The 27,275-nt window shown below is 44.3% G+C and overlaps 1 protein-coding gene across 1 annotated transcript in view; it reads left to right on the forward strand.

Moving 5' to 3' along the window:
• Positions 1–27,275, forward strand: part of LOC140730671 (nesprin-1-like) — a 626,730-nt gene that overhangs the window by 212,613 nt on the left and 386,842 nt on the right. Inside the window, 8 exon segments of the mRNA XM_073051428.1 lie at positions 5,583–5,754; positions 11,075–11,257; positions 13,583–13,726; positions 14,113–14,268; positions 19,655–19,819; positions 23,773–23,945; positions 24,792–24,945; positions 26,774–26,917. Of these exon segments, the coding sequence (XP_072907529.1) occupies positions 5,583–5,754; positions 11,075–11,257; positions 13,583–13,726; positions 14,113–14,268; positions 19,655–19,819; positions 23,773–23,945; positions 24,792–24,945; positions 26,774–26,917 (1,291 nt within the window).

Consider the following 27,275-nt stretch of genomic DNA (forward strand, 5'->3'; position numbering starts at 1 on the left):
TCAGACACCACCGTCAGAGAGTCCAGTTCCAACCCCACAACGTCACTGGCCTTACGAATGAGTTTGTTGATTCTGTTGGTGTCTGCTACCCTCAGCCTGCTGCCCCAGCACACAACAGCAAACATGATAGCACTGGCCACCACAGACTCGTAGAACATCCACAGCATCATCCGGCAGATGTTAAAGGACCTCAGTCTCCTCAGGAAGTAGAGACGGCTCTGACCCTTCTTGTAGGCAGCCTCAGTGTTCTTTGACCAGTCCAGTTTATTGTCAATTTGTATCCACAGGTATTTTGTAATCCTCCACCATGTCCACACTGACCCCTTGGATGGAAACAGGGGTGACCAGTGCCTTTGCCCTCCTCAGGTCCACCACCAGCTCCTTAGGCTTTTTCACCCATTCTGATGTTTGGTCTGAGCAAGAACTGAACCTCTTAATCATGTCTGTATGCTTTTCTGCTTTAAATTGCTGCCACATGATTAGCTAATTAGATATTTGCATTAACGAGTGTGTGCAAGTGTACCTAATAAAGAGGCCACTGAATGTACTTCCAAGTCCATACAATTTGTGACTGGAAGGGGAGCCATTGTTGGTGTGGATCCCCATGTGCCTGCTTCCCTGGTGTTGTAGGACAGTTCTGAACAAGATGCCTTGGCTGGTTTCTCCAGTGCATTTTATAGATGATGCATACTGCACCTTTTAGGGTTGGAGTAAATGTTTAAAGTGATGGATGCCAGTCAAGAAAGCAGCTTTATCCCAGATGGTGTCAAGCTGCATGAGTGCTGTTGGACCTGCTGTCATCCTGTCTGGTTTCTGTGACAGTGCTGTCCTTAAAGGCCATCATGTACTTCTGACTGAACGTGGTTCTGAACATAGAACATGGAAATCTACAGCACATTACAGGCCCTTCAGCCCAGTGTTGTGCTGACCACGTAACCTACTCTAGAAACTGCCTAGAATTACCCTCTGCATAGCCGTCTATTTTTCTAAGTTCATATACCTGTCTAAGAGTCTGTTAAAAGACCCTATTGTATCTGCTTCTACCACTTTCGCTGGCAGCCCATTCCACGCACCCACCACTCTCTGTGTGAAAAACTTACCCCTGACATCCCCTCTGTACCTGTTTCCAAACACCTTAAAACTATGCCCTCTCGTGCTAGCCATTTCAGCCCTGGGAAAAAGCCTCTGACTATCCACACGATCAATGCCTCTCATCATCTTATACACCCCTATTGGGTCACCTCTCATCCTCCGTTGCTCTTAGGAGAAAAGGCCGAGTTCACTCAACCTACTTTCTTAAGGCATGCTCCCCAATCCAGGCAACATCCTTGTAAATCTCCTCTGCACCCTTTCTATGGTTCCACATCCTTCCTGTAGTGAGGTGACCAACACTGAATGCCTCAACCTTCCTTTAGCACTCATAAATTGGGTCTTGGACTTGTTTTTGGAACCGCCTCTTTCCATTAGCTCTTTAATTGTCCGCAACTGTTCACAACTAGATGTGGTGGGACCTCCCAAGTTTCCATCTGAGCCAATGGTTATAATTTAGTTTAGTCCTGTTAATTGCATGTGTTATATATTTCCCATGCTGGTGCCCCATTTAAAGGTACAATTGATGGTGTTACCAGAATGCTGTCCTGCACTCCTCACTGATGTAGAGATGAGCCTCTGGCTTAATTGTAACCCTATATGGCCAAGCACATGGAAACTGATTGTGTTGGAATAGGCTGTCCCATAAGACCTTATAGTCACCCAATTCTGATTTGTCAGACCTATTCTAAATCTGCCCCATTTAGCATAATACTAACACACTGGAGGATCTCCTCTGTACAGAGGTGGGACTTGTCCTCACAAGAGTGGTCACAGTTACCAGCAGTGCCATGGACAGATGTATCTGTAGCATTAGGTTGAAGACTTGGTTTATCCCCCGTTCCCACTCCCTCAGCACAGGCCAGAGTGTGACAGAGGGTGCCCCACATTTGTCAGTGGACATTAACGTCCTCCACCCAGGGTAAATTTCATGCCCTCGATGCTTTCAGTGCAAGTACTGATTAATTAGCTGGGGAAGATGATAACTGGTAATCAGGAGGAAGTTTCCTTGCCTGGGTTTGGCTTCCTATCATGAGACTTCATGGAGTTTGGATTCATTGGGGAGGATGGGGTTGAGTGGGATCCAGGATCAGCCATGATGGAATGGTGGAGCAGACTCGGTGGGCTAAGTGGCCTAATTCTGCTCCTATTTCTCAATGTCCACTCAGGATCAATAAAGTACTTGTTGTTATTATTATTATTTTATTATTATTTTTATTATGGACTCCCAGGGCTTCTCTTGATGGGGGTGCACTTGTCCAAGGATCAGTGGGTAGATGCAGTGGATTCTGATTAATTACACAATAAGCAGGGCAGCTGCTTATTTGGGACAACTTTTAAAGACCAAAAACTAATCGAGAACTATTTCCATGAAACTTTGGCTAATTTAGGCAGCTGTTTAACTGGTCCAGATGTGCCCGAGGCAATTGGAATCCACTGTACTTGTATTAACAAGCAGGTGTACAGGTGTCCCAGTAAAATGGTCACTTGCTTGGGTGAGATGAAGAATGAGACTGAAAGCTCCTGTGGATCGCAGAGCTTTGGATGAAGACACTGCTCTGCGACATCCATTTCTCTATAACAGAAGTTGCCCCCAGTTAATCCTCACATTGGAATGGTTTTGATCAAGATTGCCCAATTGTCTTGCTGTGGGTTGACTTTAAGGAGCTGAAGCTCTTTGCTGCCTCATAGTCAGAAAAGAGGAAGGTGGTTTGGGGGGGATCGTCAAGCCTTACTGAAACTATGTGCTGTAAGACTTCCTCTACCCAGTATCATGTTAGCAAGTGTACAGTTTTTGGAGAACAAGATGGATGATCTAAGGATACGATTGCTATATCAGAGAGAAATGAGGGATTGCTGTGTTCTCTATTTCATGGAGACATGGCTCACCTCAGACACAACAGTTATGGTGGTCAGACCTGAGGGCTTCTCGATCCACTGCATGGACTGGACTGCCGATTCAAAGACGGCGTGAAGTGGGGTCTGTGTTTCATGATCAATTCTTTGTGGTGCTCAAACACGGCCATCTTGTCACACATTTGTTTTCCCAGCCCGGATTATCTAATAATTATGTGCCATCCCTTCTACTTGCCAAGAGGGCTCTCTTCCATGATCCTGACCACAGTTTACATCCTGCCAATGGCTGATATTAAGTATGATGTATTGAGTGCCGCGATTAGCAACCAAGAAACGGCCTACCCAGACACCTTTCAAATTGTTGCCGGGGATTTCAATCAAGCCTACTTGAAGAAATACATGCCCAATTATCAAAAACATATCACCTGCAGCACCAGGGGGTCCCAACACACTTGACCACTGCTACACGATGGAAAGGAATGCCTACCGTTCCATCCCTCGGCCGTATTTCAGGAAATCTGATCAACTGGCTCTCTCCCTCCTATCTGTATACAGGGAGAGGCTAAGGAGTGAGGCTCCAGAAGTTCAGACAATGAAGAGGTGGTGGTAGGAAGCAGAGGAGCAGTTTTGAGTCAGTAGACTGGGTCATTTTCAAGGACTCGTCAGAGGATCTGAACGAATATGCCATGGTTATCGCAGACTTTGTAAAGTCAGTCTTCCACAGCCAGAAGCCTCAGATGAACCAAGAGATCAGCAATCTACTGAAGGCCAGATCAGTGGCACTCAGGTCCAAAGACCAAGTAAAATGCAAGAGTTCCGGATCTGACCCCCTGAAAGCCATCTCACATGCGAAGTGGCAATTCTTGACCAAACCGGAATTGCAGAAGGATACAGTAAGCAGTGGCAGAATTTGAATGCTATCACTTCCTACAAAGAAAAACCAAGGGACATGTGTGACAGGTTTTCACCCCCTGATGACCTATGCTCACTTTGACCGACAAAACATAACCCCCAACGACCTTGTAACTTCAGTCTCTGAGGCTGACGTGAGGGCATCCTACAGGAGGGCGAACCTACGGAAAGCATCTGGCCCAGGTAGGGCACTCGGCCGTGTACGAAGACTTGTGCTGGAGTGTGCACTGATAACATTAATCTTTCACTTCGACGGTCCGAAGCACCCACCTGCTTTAAGCTGATTTCAATTATATCAGCGCCTAGGAAGAATGTGGTAACCAGCCTCAATAACTTTCATCCAGTAGCACTTACATTCAATGTGATGAAATGTTTTGAGAGGTTGGTGATTAAACGTATCTACTCCTAAGGAGTCACTTCGATCCATTCCAGTTTGACAAAACTCACAACAGGTCCACAGCAGGTGCTATTTACTTGGCTTTTCACTCAACCCTGGAACATCTGACAGGGCAGATGCATACATCTGGATGCCCTTCATTGACTACAGCTGGGCATTCAGTACCATCATCCCCTCAAAATCGATAAGCACCAAGACTTGGCCTCAAAACCTCCTTGTGCAACTGAATCCTCAATTTCCTCAGTTACAGACCCCAGCAAGTTCAGATTGGCAACAACATCTCCTTACAATCACCATTAGCAGAGGTGCACCACAGGACTATGGGCTTAGTCCCTGCTCTACTTGCTTTATACTGATGACTGTGAGGCTAAGCACACTCCATACCATATTTAAGTCTGTTGATGACACCGTTGTTGTTGGTTGAATCAAAGATGGTGAAGAATCAGCATATAGGAGGGGGATTAAAAATCTGGCTGAGCAATGCCACAACAACAACCTCTCACTCAATGCCAGCAAGATCAAAGAGCTGATTACTGACTACAAGAGGAGGAAATCAGAGGTCCATGATCCCTGTCCTCATGAGAGCTTGGAGGCTGAGAGGGTCAGTAATTTCAATTTCCTGGGTGTTATCATTTCTGGGACCAGCATGTAAGTGCCATTGCAAAGAAGGCTTGGTAGAGTTATAATTTCTTAGGAGTATGTGAAGACTGAACATGTCATCTAAAACTTTGACAGACTTCTATAGATGCACAGTGGAGAGTATCCTGACTGGTTGCATAATGGCCTGGTATAGAAATACCAATGCCCTTGAAGAGAAACACCTACAAAAAGCAGTGGATACGGCGCAATCTATCACTGGTAAAGCCCTCCCCACCATTGAACACACCTACAAGGAGCGCTGTTCTAGGAAAGCAGCATCCATCATTAAGGACCCCTAGCATCCAGACTATGCTCTCTTCTGGCTGCTGCCATGGGGTATAGGAGCCTGCGGACTCTCACCACCAGGTTCAGGAAAATGTATTACACCTCAACCATCAGGTTCTTAAACCAGAGCTGTTAACTCCATGACATATATGTACTTTGATAATAATTTACTTTGAACACATCTTCAATATTGTTGGAGCTCTTTTGATGTCAGCTTGCATGCTGGTATTGGGCCCAAGGGAGTCCTGGTCACTTCTTGGTGAGTGGCACCAGGACCACAGGCTTTGACCTTGTGGTTTGAAAAGGAAATACCCAGAACATCGGGGGGTATGCACAGAGGGAAAAGAGAGTCTGATGTTTCCAGTGAATAATTTGTTGTCTCCTTGTTTCCTGTAAACCGCAGCCTTTGTTTGCAGACGGCAAAGTACAGTCAGAGCAAGGAGAAGGCACTGGAGCAACGGTTCCGTGTGACCTTTCGAGAGTTTCAGCAATGGATGGTCAACACTAAAATCACCACCTGCTTCGATACGCCTCAGAATGTTGATGAAGCAACTGCAATCATCCAGAAACTGCAGGTAAAGTGTTCACTGGATTCAGACGTCACTGTAACAGTGACTGCTGCTCACCATTGGTTACCGTGGTGTAGGGCGAAGGTAGATGGAAAATGGGTGTTGTGCTCATAAGGTTTCCCTTTAAATATCTGGTTGTTGTCTGCAAATTACCATTATATGAACTTGACTGCAGTTGCTGAAATTGACATCCACAGGTTTCATGTACGGGTGTTGATTTGTGGAGTAGAAAATGTGAACTCCAACACTCCACGGAATGTATTGGTTCCATGACAGAGTGACCCGGAGTGATTGAGGGATGAAGGGAAGGGCAGTCAGGTTCTATGCTATGGCACCGGAGATCCTGGGCAATGAAAAACCCAAATCAAAATCAGGTTTAATATCAACGGCATGTGTTGTGAAATTTATTAACTTTATGACAGCAGTACAAAGAAATACATGATAAAAAATACAGAGAAACTGAAAAGATACTGAATTACAGTGTGTGTGTGTGTGTGTGTGTGTGTGTGTGTGTATATTAGTTAAGTTTAAAATAGTAGTGCAAAAAAACAGAAATTAAAAAAAAAAGTAGAGAGGTAGTGTTCAAGGGTTCAGTGTCCATTTAGGAATCGGATGGCAGAGGGGAGGAAGCTGTTCCTGAATCACTGAGTGTGTGCCTTCAGGCTTCTGTACCTCCTACCTGATGTTAACAGTGTGAAGAGGGCATGCCCTGGGTGGTGGGGATCTTTGATGATGGACACTGCCCTCCTTGAAGATGTATTGGATGCTACCCATGATGAGTTGACTAATTCTACAAGTTTCTGCAACTTGCTTTGACCTTGTGCAGTAGCCCCCATCACCATTCCTGACAGTGATGCAGCCTGTTAGAATGCTCTCCACAGTACATTTGTTGAAGTTTTTGATTACGTTAGTTGACAAACTAAATCTTTTTAGACTCTGAATGAAATATGGCTGCTTGTCTTGCCTTCTTTAATGCTGCATTAATATGTTGCGTGAAAGGAGGACATAGATTACTGATAAATGAAGAATATACAGTACTGTGGAAAGGACTTGGGCACACAAGGTTTCAGATGGCATGCCCTGATCTCAACATCATTAAGGCTGTCTGAGGTTACCTGCAGAGACAGAAGCAAGCCAGACAGCCAAAGTCTGCAGAAGAACTGTGGCAAGTTCTCCAAGGTGCTTGGAGCAACGTACCAGCCAGTTTTCTGATAAAACTGCACAATAGTGTACGTAAGAGAATTGATGCAGTTTTAAAGGCAAAGAGTGGTCACACCAAATGTTGATTTGATTTAGTTTGTACTGTTTACTGCTCTTTTATAGTAATTTTTTAATATTTAGAAACTTATAATTTCATTATTTTGAAAGCATCTTCACTTTACAGAGAATTTTTTTCCATGTGCCTAAGACTTTTGCACAGTGCTGTACCTGCAGGAGGGAAGCAGCCAGATTTGCTATCCTATCCTCCTATTGCCCTGTCCTGCTGCACTTGTTACTGCTATACTGAGCCTCCTATTCTTCACCATTTCCCCTGAGGACCAAAGATGACTATATAGTGATTCCACTGACCAGGCATAAACACAAGAGATTCTGCAGATGCTGGAAATCCGGAGCAGCACACACACAATGCTGGAGGGACTCAGCAGGCCAAGCTGCATCGGTGGTGAGGAATTATTGACCTTGGCCTGAAGTTTTGACTGTTTATTCCTCTCCATAGAAGCTGCCTGACCTGCTGGGTTCCTCCAGCATTTGTGTGTGTTGCTCCAGTGACCAAGCATTACTTCCTTTCAGTGACACCAGTGAGATATTTGTTAGGTTGAGTAGCAGAGTGCTTCCAATTTTTAGATGAAGTCCTCAGTGTATTTCTGAATTTCTGATTCAGGGTCAGTATAGTCTCATCAAAGTATCTAGGAAAGTCTCCAAAATCTTTCCAAAGTCATCTTGAACCCTCCAGTTGCTAGTGTTTAGTGAAAGACATAAATATTGCTGAAGGTGCTCAGTGGATTATGCAGTATCTGTGGAGATAGAACCTGTACAGTTTTGTTTCAGGTTAATGACACTCACCAGAAGCAAAAAGAAAGGTGTTTTCAACTTGCTCTCAAAGGATTACCTTATTCCCAATCACCTGTTTGGGATTAGCCATTAGATCAAGTATGTTGCTCAGAAATACCATTGCAATCTCATTAATAAAAATAAATTAGCAATTTATAACAATAATCCTCCGGGCAACATTCCTAATGCAATGTACAGTGCCTTATGCTACCGGCAGACCATGCTGTCATCTTGGTTCACATGTTGGGTCAGCCTGCTGGGACTTTGGTGCCTGAAACAGCCAATTAGAGGAAATGCACAGTTTAAAAAAAAAACAATTCCAACCAGTTTCAAGAGGGTAAGTGGGAAGTTCCAATGTTTCTTTTTGTCAGCCGCTTGGAAAAATGTATATTGGTAATACTTCCATGGATGTGAGTCTGTGGTTGACGCTCAGTCAGTGGAACAACAACCGAAAGGTGATGACTGCCAGTAGATTGTCATCTGGGTAGTGTTTGAGCCTTGGTACAGATGTGAAACCTCATAGCACCAGTGACCCAGATTCACTCCTGACCCTGGGTGTTGGCTGTATACATGTTCACCCTGTGACCATGTAGATCTCCCACTGTTTTGGTTTTCTACCACATCCCGAAGGTGTGCCGGCTGGCAGGTGAATTGGCCCTTAGTGTGCAGGCGAGTGATAAAACTTGTGGAAAGTTGATGGGAGTGTTGTATTAGTGTAAATGGGCGGTTGATGGTCGGCGCTGATTTAATGGGCTGAAAGGCCTGTTTGCATGCTGTATGTTTCTATGACAATGCTACCATGTCAACACTGTGCATTTGTGAGATCAACATGAATTTGGATGACTTGGAGTCACTGAAGATTGTACTTTCAGCTTCTGACAAACACCTCAAAATTACTGACATAAGCATAGTAATTGTAGAAAAGCTGTCTGGAACATTTTGGGGGAAGCATTGTTCCACCCATTTGTTGATCAGCCCAGATTGTGATGGTGTCTACAGCTGGTGATTGTGCTATTGCTGGCTCCATATCCTCCTCCTGTTCCTCCTGTGGGCAAGAGGCCTAGACAGTGATTCCAGTGACTAAGTACTTATGACACAAACAGCAGTATTCACCTATCTGTCTACATAGCACCATGCTATTCACTTATAACCTCCTCCACAACTTCAGAATATTTTTTCAGCTGGTCTTTCATTTAGCTTTATGAAAGAAGATGAAAATTCTAAGTTTAAAATAGCCTGTATTGAATGGATACTTCAGGGCTGTTTGTATTTGACTTTAAAGTACTGTAGGGCCGAGCTTATGGAGGTCAAACAGACCCATTTTGTCAACTGCAGCAACACATAGAAGCCTGCTGAAATGCAACAGATCAGGCAGCTTGAGCAACATGGACATTTTGGGTCGAGCCCCTTCATCTGGAGGGTCTCAACCCAAAGCACTTACCTCCACAGACACTGCCTGTTCTACTGAGTTCCTCCAGCCTGTTTTGTATTGCTTCAGATTCCAGCATCTTCAGTCTCCTGTGTCTCCAATTTGTCATATGCTTGCCTGATGGTAACACAGAGAGCTCATTATAGTCGGGAATTTTCTCTGGGTACTCCAGCTATCATTTTCTCTTGGTAAAGTGGTGATCCAATTAGGGGATTATGTGGGAGTGGATTGATATTGGTTAAAGCTTCAGAATGAATCTTTATGCAGGTGTTAAACTTGTAGTAGGATATTTTGATTGGTCTCGTGACCCAGTGGAGAAAATGGATGGAATGAAACATGGGGTGGATGCTTGACATGTGGGGTTGGAGGAGTGTAAGGCAAAAAGCTAGTACAAGGAGCTTAGGATGTCAGTGGAAGAGTTAGGTCTTTTATCGGAAAGCAAGCTACACTTACAAGGCTGCAATTATGATCTATCTATTGTAGTCGTCAGAAATTATTGGCAAGTCTTCCTCTGGAAGTGATTGTATTGCAAATGAGTATTTACTGAGCCACTTCAGGGGGTAATAAGAACCACTACAGTGGTATTGGATTGGAATTGCATGGAAGTCAGATTGGGTAAGGATGGCACTTTCCCTTTGTCTAAAGACCTTAGTAAAGTAGTTGGCGAATCTCATATCACATTTCCGGATGCTAACATGCATTGTGAACTCCTGAATTAAATTGTTACTAATACAGTGTGATTTAATGGGATTGTTATATAGCCGTGGGATAACTGCTTTCCATGTAATTGCTACACTCATGCCTTCCAACCAGCAGGCATGAGGCTCTCCACTGCAGTCAGATGTTCTATATTAATCACCTATCCATTCAAGGGGCAGGCAGACCAGGACTTGTGTAGCCAGGCAGGAGGATATCAGGTTATTGAAATTTGTTCGCTGGTATAAGTGCTATTTGATTGTCTTGGCTTGGCGTAGTTTGTGGTACTCAAGCCTTTGAGTCGGACCACACTCCAGAGACCTGATATGTTATCAAGACTGACAGTCCGGTGAAATCCTGAGGGATTGCAATACTGTTGGGAATGACATCTTTTATTTAAAACATTAAGCCAAGCTTATATCTACTTCCCCACTGTGGTAGAGCCTCGCATCTTTAATGGAGAGCTGGCAGGTTCTCTGCACGCAGTCCTCAATGTCACTAATATGAATGCATAATCAATTGGCGGGGTGGAGATGTATCTCTATCAAAGAAGGTGTTAGGCACTCCTTCCCTCTGCTAGCCACAGATCTCCTTCCCACAGAGGTGGGAGAGGTGTAGCACCTGCCTAGCCCCATCAGTCAGAGACCTATGAAGCCACGGGAGCAGATGGTGGATGATCATATGAACAGCTGATGCATAACACAAGTCCTGGTTACGTGACCACTGACGCAAGGGAAACAATCTCTGAAGAGCATTGATAACGGCTGGGGTTACCCATCTTGTAAGGACACTGCCCAGAAGAAGGCAATGGTAAACCTCCTCTGTAGAAAAATTTACCAAGAACAATCATGATCGCGAGACCATGATCACCCACATCATATGGCACAGCACATGATGATGATGGGTTCTTCCTTGGACTACTGATTGTGGAGATGTGTTGTGTAAACAGTAAGTTGACATTCCTATCTCTTTTACATGGGAATGTGAGAAGTTAATGTTAGTGGGTAAAAATTTGGAAAGGGTAACTAACTGGGAAGGGGCTTCAGTGATCTGCTACAGGTGCACTGGCTGTGAAATGCTTTGAAACACCCCAAAGGTGTAAAAACAAGACTTTTTCCACTCTGAAAGCAGTTTTGCCTGTGTTTTCAGAATTTCCTGTCAGAAAGTGAGGCGTGTCAGGGCAAACTAAATACCCTGATTTCCAAAGGTGAGCTCCTGACTAAGATACTGAGCAAGGAGAAGGCAGAAGCAATAAAGGCCAAGGTGGCCACTGCCAAAGAGGACTGGAAGAATCTGCTGGCAAGTCTGCATCAAAAGGAGGCAGCCTTACAGGTAGGAATTATCCAATGACTCCCTCACTAGCATCCCCCTCTAAACCATTTCCCTATTCCCTCCACGTACCATCAGTTCCCACCAACGTCTCCTCCAACTCCCTCGTATGTCAACAGCTCCAACCACCATCCCCAACATTCCCTCTAACTCCCTCACGTACCATCAACTCCCAATACATTCCCCTTAAACCCTCCCTCACCTACGATCAGCTCTGACCACCATCCCCACTAAACCCTCCCCCAATTCCCTCAGATACCATCACCTCTGACCACCATCCCCAACATCTCCTCCAACTCCCTCACATACCATCAACTCCACCACATTCCCCCAAACCCCTTACATCCATCAGCTCCAACCACCATCCTCCCTCTACCAACCTGCACAATTTACACTAAATACACTAAAAGACAATTTAGTCGACCTACTAGTTTATCCTTACAAATTGGGAAGAAGCCTGAATGTGCAAACTCCACAAGACTATGCGAGAAGGTAACATGAGTGAATAAAAATTTGAAAATAATTACGAACTGGAGGCGACTTTGAGATCTGGCACAGGTGGAATTGATGGGAGATCTTCCTCCCAGAGTCCAGTTTCATTTTGCCCGTTGTTACATGAAGTGCCACATTCATGAACTTGACTCTTCCCTGACACACAAATTTTACCACGAAGAAGAACAAGGGTATCGAGCATACAGCAACACTTCACTTTGCAGACTCCCCTTCACCCTCCTGACTGGAGAAATATTGCTGGTCCTTGATAGTTACTTTGCCTAAATCTCTCCTCAACAGTAGAGTCTCTTTAACAGAAGGACTCTAGCAGTTGGAGAAAGCAGCTCACTATGGGCAGTTAGAGACTGGCAATAAACACTAGCTTCGCCAGCAATTCGCAGATCCAAAAAAAATAAACACTAGAAACTATATACTGTAGATATTGAAAATCCAGGGGAACACACACAAAATGCTGGAGGAACTCAGCAGGTTAGGGAGCATCTATGGAGAAGAATAAAGTTCATTCCTTTCTGTAGATACTTCCTGACCTGCTGAGTTCCTCCAGCATTGTGTGTGTGTGTGTGTGTTGCTCTTAAAAAAAAGAAATCATCTTGTATTTCTTATTGTCGTAGGAAAAGGCCATTCACCCCTTTGACACTAGGCTGGATCTTACAGCATACTAACACTCGCATTTTCCCACTTACCTTCTTGTGGCCTATTCTCTCTCATGTACCTATCAGCTTCCCTCTGAGATGATAATGCTCCCTCTGGCTACACTGAGGGTCACGTACCCACTTAACCTACAGCACACCTTTGAGATATGGGAGGAGAGTGAGCTCCTGGGAGAAGAATGTGCAAACTCCTTGGCACCCAAGGTCAGGATCTATGTTAGGCCACTGAAACTGGACAGCGGAAGTTTACCTGTCCTCCCCAGGGTCAAATTCCTCTGATAGCGCAGTGTCAATTGAACCTGCAGCTCGGGTTTGATGGTCTAGGTCCATGGATTATTGATGCAGGGTTTCATCCCAAAATGTCCACAATGTCCTTCCCTGCCCAGATTCTGTTCAAGCTGCATTCCTCCAGGCGTCGGATTCCAGTATCTGCACTCTCTAGTGTCTCCCTGGATTACTAATCTGGTTACATAATCTTTATTTGCTGTGAATGAGTTAAACAAATTATTTCTTATTTCCTTACAATATAGGAGGATGCCAGTTGGCCCCTCCATGTCTGACCTGGGAACACACCTATAGGTCTCATTGCTCCATTTCTTACAACCTGTCCCCTCTCACATGTCCATCGTCTCCCCTGATTCCCCTACCACCTTCATGAATTGTCAATTATTCTCCATTGTTAGCAACCTCACCTGGTCGCTGTTCTCCATTTATCATGTGATGATGCACTTTGCCGGACCAGCAGAATCTACCCTATTGCTTGTCACCTTGGACTTAAAATAGCTGCATGGTGGTGTAGTGGTTAGCACAACGCTTTACAGTATCAACGACCTGGGTTCAACTCCCGCTGCTGTCCGTAAGGAATTTGTACGTTCTTCCTGTGACCTCCTGTGTTCCCTCCGGGTGCTCTGGTTTCCTCCCACAGCCCAAAGACGCACCGGTTAATTGGTCATTGTAAATTGTCCCATGATTAGGCTAGGGTTAAATCAGGGCAGGGAGGGCCTGCTCTGAGCTGCATCTCAATCAATCAATCAATAAATAAACAGATGAATACATAGATGTATGGCTTGCTGCAAGTTTTTAAAGGGCAGGTGTCACATTTGGTTTAAAGATTATGTTTAAAGGGCTGTTCTCACTAGTAATCCATGTTTCTGCCTTCTCCCAGAACCTGCAGTCTCAGATGAAGGACTTCGAAGCTGGAGTCGGGCCTGTGCAGGAGTGGCTGGTTGCCACAGAAATGGCTGTGCAAGGGAGCAGCGCCCAGCTGCCCGACCTGTTAGCAAAGAAGAATGAACAGTTCAGGTTGCAGGTAGTTTAGCCTCTTGCAAACAGACCAGAAACAGACTTCATTTCACCACGAGCTGCACGCGACTAACAGCGTAATTTCCATAACGGGGGTAGAACATGGGAGTTTGGGTTATGTGGATTATCACAATCCTCTTCACATTCTGCTGTTGCTCATGACTCGGGGCCTCTGTTCTTCTGATATAGAAACCTGCCTTTCTTTAGCATTGTAAAATGCCTGTCTTTTGTTTTAACAAAGAGCAATGTGCACTAAATGCTTTTGATGTGGCTCGTTTTCAGTGCCCCACATGGTAAATATTGGTTGAAAAGTCTCTGGATGCTTTGCCGCTGCCAAATGTGATACGCTGCGTAACGTGTTTTTGTTCTTGCATACCTGCCTCTGCCTTCCAGTCTGTCCTAGAGGATATAGCCTCCCGGGAACCACAGCTAAACAAGCTGAAAGAGAAAGCCCAGCAACTCTGGGAAGAGCAAGCGTCTAACAAAAGCTTTATGCACAGAGTGTCTCAGCTGTCCGCTTGGTATTTAGCCTTGAGTAACTTAGCCAAGGTAAGGACTGGGAGCCAGCGTGTTCTGCTTAAACCTCAGAACCAATTGTAACTCTGAAAGAAAAATATAGCCACACACTCTCCAGTTTACCTCTATTGCTTTGTAACTTTGCTTTTTAGCTGCCACTAATTTATTCCTTTCTCAAACTTATGGTCTGAAATTCTCTGGTGTGGTTATAAAAATGGTTTCATTGAAAGTCTTGCTCCCTCACTAGTTTAGTACATATGCAGTCTTGATCTCAGGTGATGTTTTCATTCATTCAAGGCATCTAATTGCTGATCCCTAATTGCCCTTAAGTAGGGTTATGATGAGCTACCTACTTGAAATGCTGTGGTTTTTGAGGTGTGGGTATATCCGCAGTACTGTTAGGAAGGGAGTTCCGGGATCTGGACCCAGTGACAGTGAAGGAACAGTGTGAGATTTCCAAGTCACGATGGCATGTGGCTTGGAGCAAGCTTCCAGATGATGGTAGTCCAATGCGTTTCTGGTAGACGTCTCTGGTTTTGGAGGAGCTGTCTAAAGAGATGTGAAGAGTTACTGCAGGGCAGAATCGATGATACGAGCTACTGTCACTGGTAGTGGAGTGAGTGAAGGGTTGTGGATTGGGTGCCTATCAACGAGGTTGCTGCGTCCTATCTGGCGCCGTGTTTCTTGAGTGCTGTTGAAGCCGTGCTCATCCAGGCAGGTGGGGAGTGCTCTTTTACACTCCCAACTTGAGCCTTGTAGACAGCAAGTTACTTGCCGCAGGATTCCTGGCCTCACACCTGCTCTCGCCACCACATTTTGTACGTGGTTGCTCCAGTTCAGTTTCTGGTCAATGATAAACCCTGGGGTGTTGATAATCGGGCAGTCGGTGATCCAGTGCCCTCTCTACTAATGGCCTCCCCATGAAATATCTGGGAAGCAAAGTCCCAGGATGACATTAGAGTAGAGAGATGATGAAGGGCAGGTCCACCATGGAGTTGCTCATTGCCCCAGTAGCTGTTTCATTATCACTCAGTTTCTGTTCACTGTGTCATAAGATGCTTGCATTAAGGTAATGTTTTGTGACCAGGAAGGAGAGTGTACCTAGTAAACTGTAGCTACTCTGTTAACTTTTGTGGGGGCTCTAGACAACAACAAGTGGCACTTAGAAAGGAAGGCGTGTATTTATCTTTTAACTTTCATAACATCCCAAGATGTCACATGTGCTTTATAGCCATTGAAGTAATTTTTAAAGTGTAGCCACTACTCAACAGTGGCAAATCATGGTAGCCAGTTTCTCTAGAGCAAGGTTCCAAAAACAGCAACACAACAACCTATTTAAATTTGTGGGGATCAAGGGAAAGAAGAGACCACCCAGCCCCTTAAGGGGCTCTGCCATTTAATAAGACAGTGGCAAATCTCTGCCTATCTGTGTATCTGTGATGACCTTTCTTCCCCCCCCTCACCCCACCCCACCCCACCACTAACTGAGAATCTACCTACCTCAGCCTTAAGTATATTGAAAGACTCTGCTTCCACTGTCCTTTGGGGAAGAGTTCTAAAGAATCACAACTCACCGCTCTGAGAAAAAGTTTCACCTTTCCTGAACTAATGGCCCCTAATTTTTAAACATTGGCCCCCTAGTTCTAGATTTTACCGCTGAAGGAAGATCCTCTCCTCATCCACCCTTTCAAGAGTTTGCAGCATCTTATACATTTCCATCAAGTTCCCCCTCACTCAGGGGATACAAACCCAGACTATCCAACCTTCCCTCATAAGAAAACCAGCTCCTTTCAGTTTTCTTCTAGTAAACCTCTGAATTGAGTTCACAACGCTGTGGAGAGAGAGAGGAAGCTACCTTGCCTTCGAGACAGGGCCACGGGATATTCATCCAAGTTTGATATTTTATCCGGCTTTACACTGGCAGTTGTGTGCTCACAACCGCGCACTGGGAGTTAAGCCCTCAGCTTTCCGGTTTGAAGCAGGAGCAGCTAGCTCAGAGCACGAGCTCCATTCTGGACAAGCGCCGCTGTGTGGAATTACTCAGATTACACAGCTGGGGGGGTCAGCCTGACAGTGCCGTTTGTAAAGCACTGTTCTACTCTTCTACAGCGAGGGGATTAACACCTGCTGCAGCATGAATTATGCACACGTGAACGTTGAATTAGCAAACGTGATTTTCACCCTGCATAATCTAAAAACATCAGTGAGTGAAATATCACCTCATTTTTAATCAAGTATGCAAATCTGTCTCATGACTTCACTGTTGGTATGAAAACTGCAACCAAGACAAAGCTTATCTCTTGCTAAATGCCATTTGGTTTTAAAAAGATATCTTTTCAAGTCATATAGAAACATAGAAAACCTACAGCGCAATACAGTCCCTTTGGCCCACAATGCTGTGCCGAACATGTACCTACTTTAGAGATTACCTAGGGTTACCCATAGCGCTCTATTTTTCTCAGCTCCATGTACCTATCTAAGAGTCGCTTAAAAGACCCTATTGAACCTGAATATGAGCTTTGCAGTCTGAGCCAGCGTGTAGAATGTAGAACAGTAGAGCACAGGAACGGGCTCTTTCGCCCACGATGTTGTGCTGAACTAATTAAGCCACTGCCACCTAATTGCTTCCGCTTACACACGGCCCCTATCCCTTCATTCTGTGTGCATTCATGTGCATCTTAAACACCTTGATCGTATCCGCCTTTACCACCACCCCTGGCAGAGTACTCCTGGCAGCCGCCACTCTCTGTATATACAAAAACTCCTGCCCCACACCTCGCTTTTGAACATTTCCCCCATCACTTTAAATGCATGTTCTTAGTAGTAGACGTTGCATCTCTAAGAAGATACCAGTTATCTACTCACTGTGTGCCTCTCTCATGAGTTTATAAACTTCTATCTCGTCTCCCTTCAGCCTCCAGAACTCCAGAGAAAACAACCATAGTTTGTCTAACCTCCCCTTATAACACTTGCCCCCCCAATTTAATTACCGCCGCAGTCCTTGAGATGAGGGTAAAGCCGCGGTATCGTCGGGGAGGGAGTTCTGGGATTTTGACCCCAGCAGTGGTGAAGGAACAGCAATGTATTTCCAGGCCAGGTTGGGCGTATGGCTTGGTGCTCTAGTCCTTCGTCGTTGGTTTGGAAGGTCTTCGGAGTCACGTGTTTGAGTGCATAAAGTGACTTGCAGGGAATCCGGTCACACTGCGTTTGTAATGGAATAGAAGCTGTACAAACAAGGCAGGGGAATGGATCCTAAAAAAAACCAGGGAATTTAGAGAGAATATCCACAAATCCCCAAGGCTTGTGGAAGGAAAGGGAAGGTGATTAAGAAATGGCATGGACTGCCTGCCTTCATTGGTCAATATATGAAGCATTAGAGCAGAGAGGTCATATTTGAATTGATTATAGAGTTGCTACAGCTGCGTTGTGCTGTATGATCCTAGCTGCCATGCCACAGGATGGATGTGAGCACTGTAGAGCATATTTAGGATATGCTAAATATTTAGCATATTTAGCATATAAATATGCTAAATTTAGCATATTTAGCATATTTAGCATATTAGCATATTTAGAGCATGTTGCCAGGGCTGAGAATTACGGTTATGACAGTGTAGTTTGTAATTGGCTTAAGAAATTGAAGCAGAAGTAGGCCATTTGGCCCTTCGTGCTTCTTCTACCATTCAATAAGATCACAAATGATTTTTTAAATCAGCATCACCTTCTTGCATTAACCCCATATTCCTTGGTTCCTCTTGCATCTAATTCTCTACCAGTTTCTGGGATATATTCTGCAGCTGAGCCTTCATAGACCTTCTGGGTAAAAAAATTCCAAAAAATTAATAGCTCTAGATGAAGGAATTTCTTTCCTCACAGTCCTGAATGGCTGAGCTTGTATTCTGAGACTGTGACTCCAGGCTCTGGACATCACAGCCAGAGGCAACGTCATCCCTTCATTTTCAGTGACAATCCTCATAAGAGTTAAGTATAACTCAATGAGATCACCTCTCGTTCTTCTAAAATTGAGTAAGTACAGGCCCACTGCTTAATCTTTCCAACAGGACAATTCCAACGACCACACACTTTGCCCCTCTCCTCACTCATCCTTTTCTGTGGATACTGAGATTTAATTGAAGTGTACAAGATGATGAGAGACACGGATAGGGTAAACAGCAAAGATAAATTTTCCCCAACAGAAACATCACAAGCTAGGGGGGAGGATGTGGAGTAGTTGCTAGAAGGATTAAAGGAAGATGGAGCAAAAGCAATTTCGCTTGAAGAGTGTAGGGAGCCAGGACGGTGTCTGAAAGTGGAGTGGAGACAGGGTCTCTCCACACATTTAGGACAGGGGTTCCCAACCTTTTTTTTTGCCATTAACCGAGGGGTCCGTCAACCCCTGATTTCAGGGGATGTCTGGATGAGCACTTGATGTGCTGCAACCTCCCAGCCCCGGCACAGACAGCAGAAATTTGGGAAAAGCTTAAATGGCTACGTTTTTTTTTTTGGCCCAACCACTGGCCCTCTTCTGTGCCATACATTTCTGCAGAGCATCATGCCTGAAGTCACCAATCCATATGTCAACCAGGGGCTTGTAGCCAATGCTTTACGCCTGCTTCCTACAAGTGCACGTGCCACCAGTTAGCAGCTAGCTACCCCTATTGCAAATTGTCCCCCATGCAGGCTATTGCTCTTCTGTGGGGCCACCATGAACAAAGGCTTTGTTGCAAGTGTTGCAGCACATTTTCTTGCCAACATAGCATGCCCATGCGGTGGGCAAGTAGCTGGCTGTACAGTGGGCAGCTTCCCAGAGTGGACAAAGGGACATCATGAGTCAAAGAATGGGTTCTCCAGCAATTTGTGTCTCCCTTGGCACTCCCAACAGTGCACGTCTCCCAGCACCCTACAGGAATGTCAGACTAGTTTCTGTGTACATGTCTTATACAAAACTGAGGGTACTGGATCTCCTACTGTGGTTTGCTTCCCAGTGTGTTTAATTTAAGCAGGTGATAAGCAATCTTATAAATGTTTGCAGAAACAATAAAAAAAAAGTGGAGCTATTCACTCTTGGGACAACTGTTTTCAAAATGATTGGCTTCAATAAGAGTAAGTAATGAAAAGTGTGTGTTTGAATTACTGGCTGTAAAATGACTGGCAAAAGAATCTGTTTCGTCCCAAAACTTGGTGATGGGATAGAAGGAAATGTTTTCATACAGCAAATCGCCGGGTGCTGAAAGAGACAGTCCAAAGGGGTAGTGGGAGCAGTTTCAAGAATAGTGCTGGAAGATAGCCTGGCTTCTGGGGTACCGTCGCTGACAAAGTGTCAGTTAGTTTGTGATGGAGTTTACATTTGCTTGCGTATAAATAAAACACGAAATATAATGATTTTGTGAGAATTGCTTCTGTCCTTTCTATTGGATTTCAGGAGAAGGCTTTAAGGGTTCAGCGGACTGTAACTGAACACCAGCAGTTCTCACAGGGACTGAAGGAGCTGCAGGACTGGGTGGCCGATGCCAGGCACATGCTGGAATCCTACTGTACCCCCACTGCTGATAAAAGTATGCTAGACAACCGGATGGCAAAGGTTGAGGTGAGTTTTATTGGTATGTTATCCTCACAAGTCTGGTTACCCAAATCTGGGATATCAGCTTGGAATCTCACCCGAAGAGGGAGAGGGAGCAGGTCAAGGATTGTTTATTTTTTGCTTAAGTGCATCACCCCTACTGGAGCATAGGCCTTTGACAGCAGCTTGCCAGAATTCTCTGTCCTAGACCACTCTTCCAAGTTGTCCCCGCGTGTAACCCATTATACATTTTCTAGGTGAAGGGACGAGGCCTCCCGATCTTCTGTCAGCGTTTCTGTGGCTCTAGGATTTTACAGGATGGGTTTGCTAGTCCCATGCCCAACCCTCCTCTTTTTGCAGTCTAACTTGGGACCGTCCAAGGTGGAGTCCAGGTTAAGGATGCAGTGTGTATAAAGTGTTGTCCCTGGCACGAGGGAGAACTCATCAGCTACGAAGAATATCTTGAAGTATTTTGCATTGCTCAGAGTGACCAAAAGGGTATCATTTTAACATGTTAATCAAAGGATGGCTCTTCCAGCAGTGGTCTTCCTTTGGAATCACACCGGAGTGTCAAACTGGATCACGTGTCCTTATCCTGTACCATATGGAATGATTGGATCCAGTACTATGGTTGGCTGCCTGATGGATTTCATTAAACAGGGAGTACATCAGGGAATAAGCAACCTTATAAGAGAGAGAGTGTGAGTGTGAGTGTGAGTGTGAGTGTGTGTGTGTGTGTGTGTGTGTGTGTGTGTGTGTGTGTGTGTGTGTGTGTGTGTGTGTGTGTGTGTGTGTGTGTGTGTGTGTGTGTGTGTGTGTGTGTGTGTGTGTGTGGTGAAATGTGAGGTGCTAATGGCTGAACGAGAGGGCGTAATTTTAAAGTGATTGGGGATAGTATAGAGGGATGTCAGAGATAGTTTTTTACATAGAGAATGGTCAGTGCATGAACACACTGTCAGGGCTGCTGTTAGAGGCAGATGAATTAGGGACATTTAAGAGGCTCTCGGATAGGTACGTGGATAAAAGACTCGTATATATTTAGGAATTTTGGTAACTTCTGCTAACACACTTTACTGTTACAAAAAATCGAAAGTTTAGTTTTTCAGTTTCAATGATGAACTGTCAGAGAGGGGTGAAAGTGATGCATGATTCTGTGATACAATAGGATCCATTCTCCACCACAAACATGTTCCCCTGTGATCTTTTAAACTAACTGCTGATAGCAGAGCTTTTTAAAAATGCCAAAGACCTGCGCCAGTGTGAGGAGTGTTCTCTGTCTCCTGTCATCTGGATTTAGATGCTAAGCACCATTCATTCACTGATGCCCGGCCTAAATTCCTGGATGCTCCAGCTTTCCCACTAAATGGAGTCCGTTCACTGCACATCTTGTGGCAGTTCAGGAAGGCAGTGTTCCACTACAAGTACACGTTTCCCTGAAAGCGGCGCCACTGGTGAAAGAAGGCTTTTAGTATGCTGGCCTTCATTAATCAGTATGGTGATTGGGAAGTTACGTTGTTGTTGCACAGCGTGCTTGTGAGACCTCATTTGGAATATAGTTTTCAGGTTTGGTTACCCTGCCAAAGGAAAAATGTCATTAAGCTGAAAAGATGCAGAGGAGCTTCATGAGGGTGTTGCTGGGACTTACAAATTGAGTTATGGATAGAGGTTGAGCAGGGTGGGACTTTAAGCACAGGAGCAATGGAGAATAAGAACAGGAGCAGGAGCCTGCTCCACCATTCAATAAGATCATGGCTGATCTGACTATGGACTTAGCTGCCTTTTCCCCATCACCCTTAATTCCCCTACTATGCAAAAACCTATCCAACCTTGTCTTAAGCATATTCATTAAAGTAGCCTCCACTGCTTCAGTGGGCAGAGAATTCCACAGATTCACCACTCTAGAGAAAGCAGTTCCTCTCTCTCTCCTAAATTTACTCCCCCAGATCTTGAGGATATGTCCCCTAGTTCTAGTCTCACCTACCAGTGGGAACAACTTCCCCGCTTCTATCTTATCTTTCATCCCTTTCATGATTTTATTTGTTTCTACAAGATCTCCTCTCATCCTTCTGAATTCCAGTGCGTACAGTCCCAGGTGACACAATCTCTCCTTATAGTCTAACTCCGTCATCTCTGGAATCATGAGGGTTGATCTTATAGAGGTGCATAAAATCACGAGGGTTATAGATCAGGTCAATGAACATTGTCTTTTTTCCAGGGTAAGGAACCCAGAACTAGAGATTTAAGCTGAGTGAAGAGATTTAATAGGAACCTCTGATGGGCAATGTTTTCACCCAGAGGAAGTGATTAAGGCAGGTACAGCAACAACATTTAGAAGATGCATGGACAGGTACATGGGAAAGGTTCAGTGGAAATGAGACTAGCTGAGATGGGGATCTTGTTTCTGAGCTCTATGATGTTCCTGACCAATGAGGGCTGGGAAATAATGGCCCTAATTTCTCTGTTTCACTTCCTTTTGTGTTCCCAGTAATGGAACGCACTTAGCTGAGTGAAGGGATGGAAACAAAGCAATGCACGGACACAGACCAATCAGCCCACTTTGCCACACTGACGATCCACTTCCCATTTGTGCTTATCCTATTTACCAGGATTGGTCTGATTAGAGAGACAGAGGCAGGGAGGCCCAGGATTTTGACCCAGCAGTAATGTAGGAATAACTCTACATGGGCCAGGACAAAATGTTACCACAGACAGAATCATTCGTTGCTTGAGGACCTGAAAGAAACATTCTTTGGCATTAATGCCTTCGTAGTTAGGAATAATCTACTGTACTGGTGCTCAGTGCCTGCAGTCTGTTCAGGAGGCACTAGATCCATTCATCAAGGCTTCATTGTCAGCCCCTTTCAGACTCACAACCAATGCTCCCCCTAAGGTGTGTGCACACACATCTCTTGTTACTAGCACACAAAGGAATGTCACCCTCTACCTCATTGTCATGTTAAGTATATTTCACGATCATACACAATCACATTAAGTTTTCCAAATTCTGACGTGGAAGGTGGAGTTTGCAATGATTTGTCTGCAGATTTTAGAACTGGCTTATTAATGCTGTTTTTATTGAAGAAATTATTGAATTCCAAAGAAGCAAAGGGCATGAAGCACAAAGGAACTGCTCATTCGTTTGAAACGAAATGGCTTGACGAAACGCGGAATTAAGCTACAAAATCTGTACTGTGTGCAATGATTTCCAAATAAAATACCAATCTGGATATTTTGTCAACTAGCTTTGTAATTTTATAAGTTTTGTTTGACCATTTCAAACAACTTTAATAACATATGAAAAGATTGATAGTATTACACGCTGTTGTAAAGTAGATGAGAAATAAGACTCAGTGATGATAATTATTTTATTTCTTTTGATCAATGAACAACAAACTGGACTTGGTAGATTATTATCCTTAGAATAGCTTCAGGCTTGCTTCCACTTAAAAATTCAGTGCGCAGATGTTGTTGTCGCTGGGCAAAAAGCTAAAGATTTTTGCGCACGCTGGTCGTTACAAATTAGAGGGAACTTTGTTCACAGCCTCTACCTTCCAGAGTGAAGTGGGCAGCAGGTGGTTGGGGAAAAACACTCGCTTCAAATTTCCTTCCATTCTCACATTATCCACCGTTGCATACTTTGTGCTGTTTCTTCATTCCCACTGGCTCAAAGTCCTCATATCTAAGGCCTCTCTGAGTATTGGACAGAGTGCTGGCTATTGGGATCATTGTGGGGTAATTGACATGGATGTGGGGGACCAGGGGGGTCTGCTTCCCTGCTGCATGATTCTATGACATCAATCGTGTGAAAAGTGTGTCTTCACTAAACAGACCTGCAAGGAAATCTACTGTTAGCTTCCAGTAGGTGACTAGGGCTGAGAGACAATCACCCACTTTATCACTGATGACCATCACCTCTATGAGTGAACATCCTCTGGCATTTGTGAACTCTCCTAACTGGAAATGAATCACTCTTCCAACAGGCTCTCCTTGCACTCAGACAGGAAAAGGAGATTCAGCTCAAGATGGTGTTGACCCGTGGGGAGTCCGTTCTGAGGAGTACTTCCCCTGAAGGTACAGCTGCTCTCTGCAAACAGATGGAAGATCTGAAAGATTCCTGGGACTCGCTTCTGTCCTTCTCCATTCAATGCAAAAGGTCAGTTCCTCACGGCTATGATAGGATTAAATTTGGCACTAAACTGGACCAAAGCCACCACAGAGATGTTGAGGCATCAACCAACATTGATGATCACCATGTGCTCCTAAACCTAAGTGTATCGTGGGGCAGAATGTATTGCACCTGCAAAAGAGTTTTGAGTTTGTGACATGCAAAAAAAGCATTAAATACGTCTGGTGCAGGCTAATGTGTGATGCATGTGCTCTGTGTGGGCTGCAATAACATGATGTATTAGTGGTGTCAGAGGTGTACCTGCATGAACTGGAGATTGCAGCCCACAGCCTGAGAGTTCCCGGGCTCATCCCTCCTGAAAACTTCACAGAGTTGACACAAGAGATTTGGCAGAAACTTGAAATCCTAAGCAGCACGCACAAAATGCTGGAGGAAATTGGCAAGTCGGGCAGCATCCATGGAGGAGGATAAACAGTTGACATTTCAGACTAAGACTCTTCATCAAAGCCTCACTTGCTGAGCTTCTCCAGCATTTTGTGTGTGGTGTTCCACATATCACAAGTTTCAGTTCAACAGACCCTCTGGATTTCATCACAGAGAATGATTAACAAAGTGATTGGCTTTGAAGTGCCCAGGTTTCATGAACCTGCAATAATTTGTGCCTTATTCAAAAAGCATTTAGCATCAGCCCAAATGTTTCCAACTGGAATACTTTGCCAACACTAGGAATCTGTCATTGTCATTTGGACTGTAAGTCAAATATACAAGATATGCTCAGAAAGCTTAACGTTGCTTTACTTCAAGACTGGATGATGAATCTTATGATTAACATTTCAGATAATTTGCACTAATAACATGTTCAATCCTACACAGCCAACTGGAAGCCGCTTTATCTCATTGGACGAGTTACCAGGACGATGTCCGGCAGTTCATGAGCTGGATGGATCGGATGGAGGGAGACCTGAAGGCTTCTGAAAGACAATGCACAGAACTTCGGGACAAAGCCACAGGATTAGGCAAAGCCAAGGTGAGTGGAGGCTAGAGACAGGAAACACTTGCCTCCCGAGCCAGGCAGAGTGAAGTTCGAAGTTTTTTTGCTAATGAACTGGCAAATATCTGAATGTTAACATACTGAGAATGTGAAAGAAAAGATTTGTTTATCTCTGTCACTGAGTCAGGTCTTGCCAAAGTGCTGCCTACTGCTGGATTCCTTGTGAAATGCATGTGCTGATAAGCTTTCTTTGAAGGTGGATTGATAGATATCAACCAGTTACTAAAGTAAATAGGTCCCTGCACATTATAAAAACAAGGAATTTATATGAAACCCATAAAACCATGATGTGGCCCTTGTTAAAGACATCAGGTTAGAAAGGACATGAAGGCTTTGAATAATGTAATCCCAATCTCTTTGTATCACTATCATTAAAACATATCTATTTGAAACTTAATAAAAAAAGATTAATAAAGAAAGAAAAGAAGGCTTTGAAGGCAGGACAGATAAAATCTAGTAGAATGTTCTTGAGACGAGGGTCAACATTTACTTGGATAGATTACAGGAGTTGGAGTTATTCTGCTCACAAGATAGAAGTGGAGAACATTGGATAGAGACGTTTACGATCATAAAGTGTTTAGAGAGAGGAAATATTGACAGACATATTCTATTGTCCGAAGGGCCTGGTGATCTTTTGGGCACAGATTTAAGCTGACAGGCAGGAGACTTGTGAGATCATCAGTTTTATACTGCCTGATAGTGGCTGATGTAGATGAAATATTAACATCAAAAAGGGAATTAGCAAAGCACTTGAGCAAAATGTTTCAGAGACGTGGGGAAAGTTGGGGAGGTGGTAGTTGGGGGGGGGGGGATGTAGGACCAATTAGATCCTCTGGAAAGGAACTGGTGCATGATTAATAGGCCAGACTGCCATCTCCTGTGCAGTTCTAGGGCTCCCAGTTAAAGCATAACAAATTCCACAAAAGGAAATTGGGCTAAGTTTGTCTGAGGTGATGTTGTGTGAGGGAGGGTTGTTGCGAGAGTGCATTAAAATTGCAGTTATTAGGTTAATGCATTGGAGCTGTTTATTCCATGATTCAGCAGACTCATCCTGAGTTCAATTTCTTATCAGAAGCATGCCTTCTCTGTCCCTGTTTCAATCACAGAATGAGTTTGTGGGTTTGTGTTAGATTGCTAAGTCCTTGATTAATGGTTGGTTGAATGATTAAGCACATTAAATGGATGTGAACCAAGTCCATTAAGCTCCTGGACGAACAGTGGCTGGATGCGTTGTGTGGATTGAGCAACATAATGCACGATGGCATTGTACCATATATCTGGGTTGAACTGGAGGACTGTTTCTGACTCTGCCCTGCTGCAGTGCCACAGTATATGGTGTGTGCTCAAAGTATGGCCCTTTTGGGCAAAGCATTGTGAGGGTCAAAGAGAGGTATTCCCTATTCTTTATCAGAGAAATAAACAAAACCATAGGGGTGGTAGGTGGGAGTGTGGGGAATGGGAGTGTCAGAGAACAAATTGGAAGAATGTAAATCTGGATAATTAGTTTTGCTTTTAATTATAATGCCATCTCCTGTTGCTCTGAGAAAGTAGTAGTGGACTATCTTAATGTGGCTGCTTTAGTATAACTGAGTGGCTTCAGAATAGAGAAGTCAAACATGAAACTTTGGAACTGCGGTCATATGTAGGTTAAAAGGTTAGAACGTTTCCTCTAATAGAATCTGGTAAATCAAATCCTCATTCTCCACCACTGACATATTATACTGGGAAGCTGTGAGATGTTTTAATTTGACATGTCCCGTTTCTCTTCAGTGAACTGAACCTGGTGTGGATTGTGTTCTTGCAGCTACTGTATGAAGACACCCTGAGTCACAGCCAGCTGCTGGAAACCATCCAGGCTAAAGGGGAAAGCATGGCTCAGCATTATGTGACACGTTTGGAACTGCAAGAGCTTCAGGAGCGTTTTAACAATCTGAGTGACAAGGCAAAGGTACAGAACATGAAACAAACTGAACTTTATTATCAAAGTACATATATGTCACCATATACAACCCTGAGATTCATTTTCCTGTGGGCACGTGAGATAATGAGATAAAGAGTCTTTAAAGTGAGATCATTGGTTGCGGAAACACCTCAGTGATGGGGCAAGTGAGCGTTGTTATCCCCTTTCATTCCAGAGCCTAATGACTAGGGGTAGTAATTCTTCTTGAACCTGGTGGTACAAGTCCTGAGACTCTTGCACCTTCTACCTGATGGCAGCAGTGAGAAAAGAGCATGGCCTGGGTGGTGAGGATCTCTGAAGATGGATGCTGCTTTCCTACAGCAATGTTTCATGTAGATGTGCTTGA

This window comes from Hemitrygon akajei, chromosome 7, assembly GCF_048418815.1.
Source record: "Hemitrygon akajei chromosome 7, sHemAka1.3, whole genome shotgun sequence".
In the NCBI taxonomy this organism is placed as follows: domain Eukaryota; kingdom Metazoa; phylum Chordata; class Chondrichthyes; order Myliobatiformes; family Dasyatidae; genus Hemitrygon; species Hemitrygon akajei.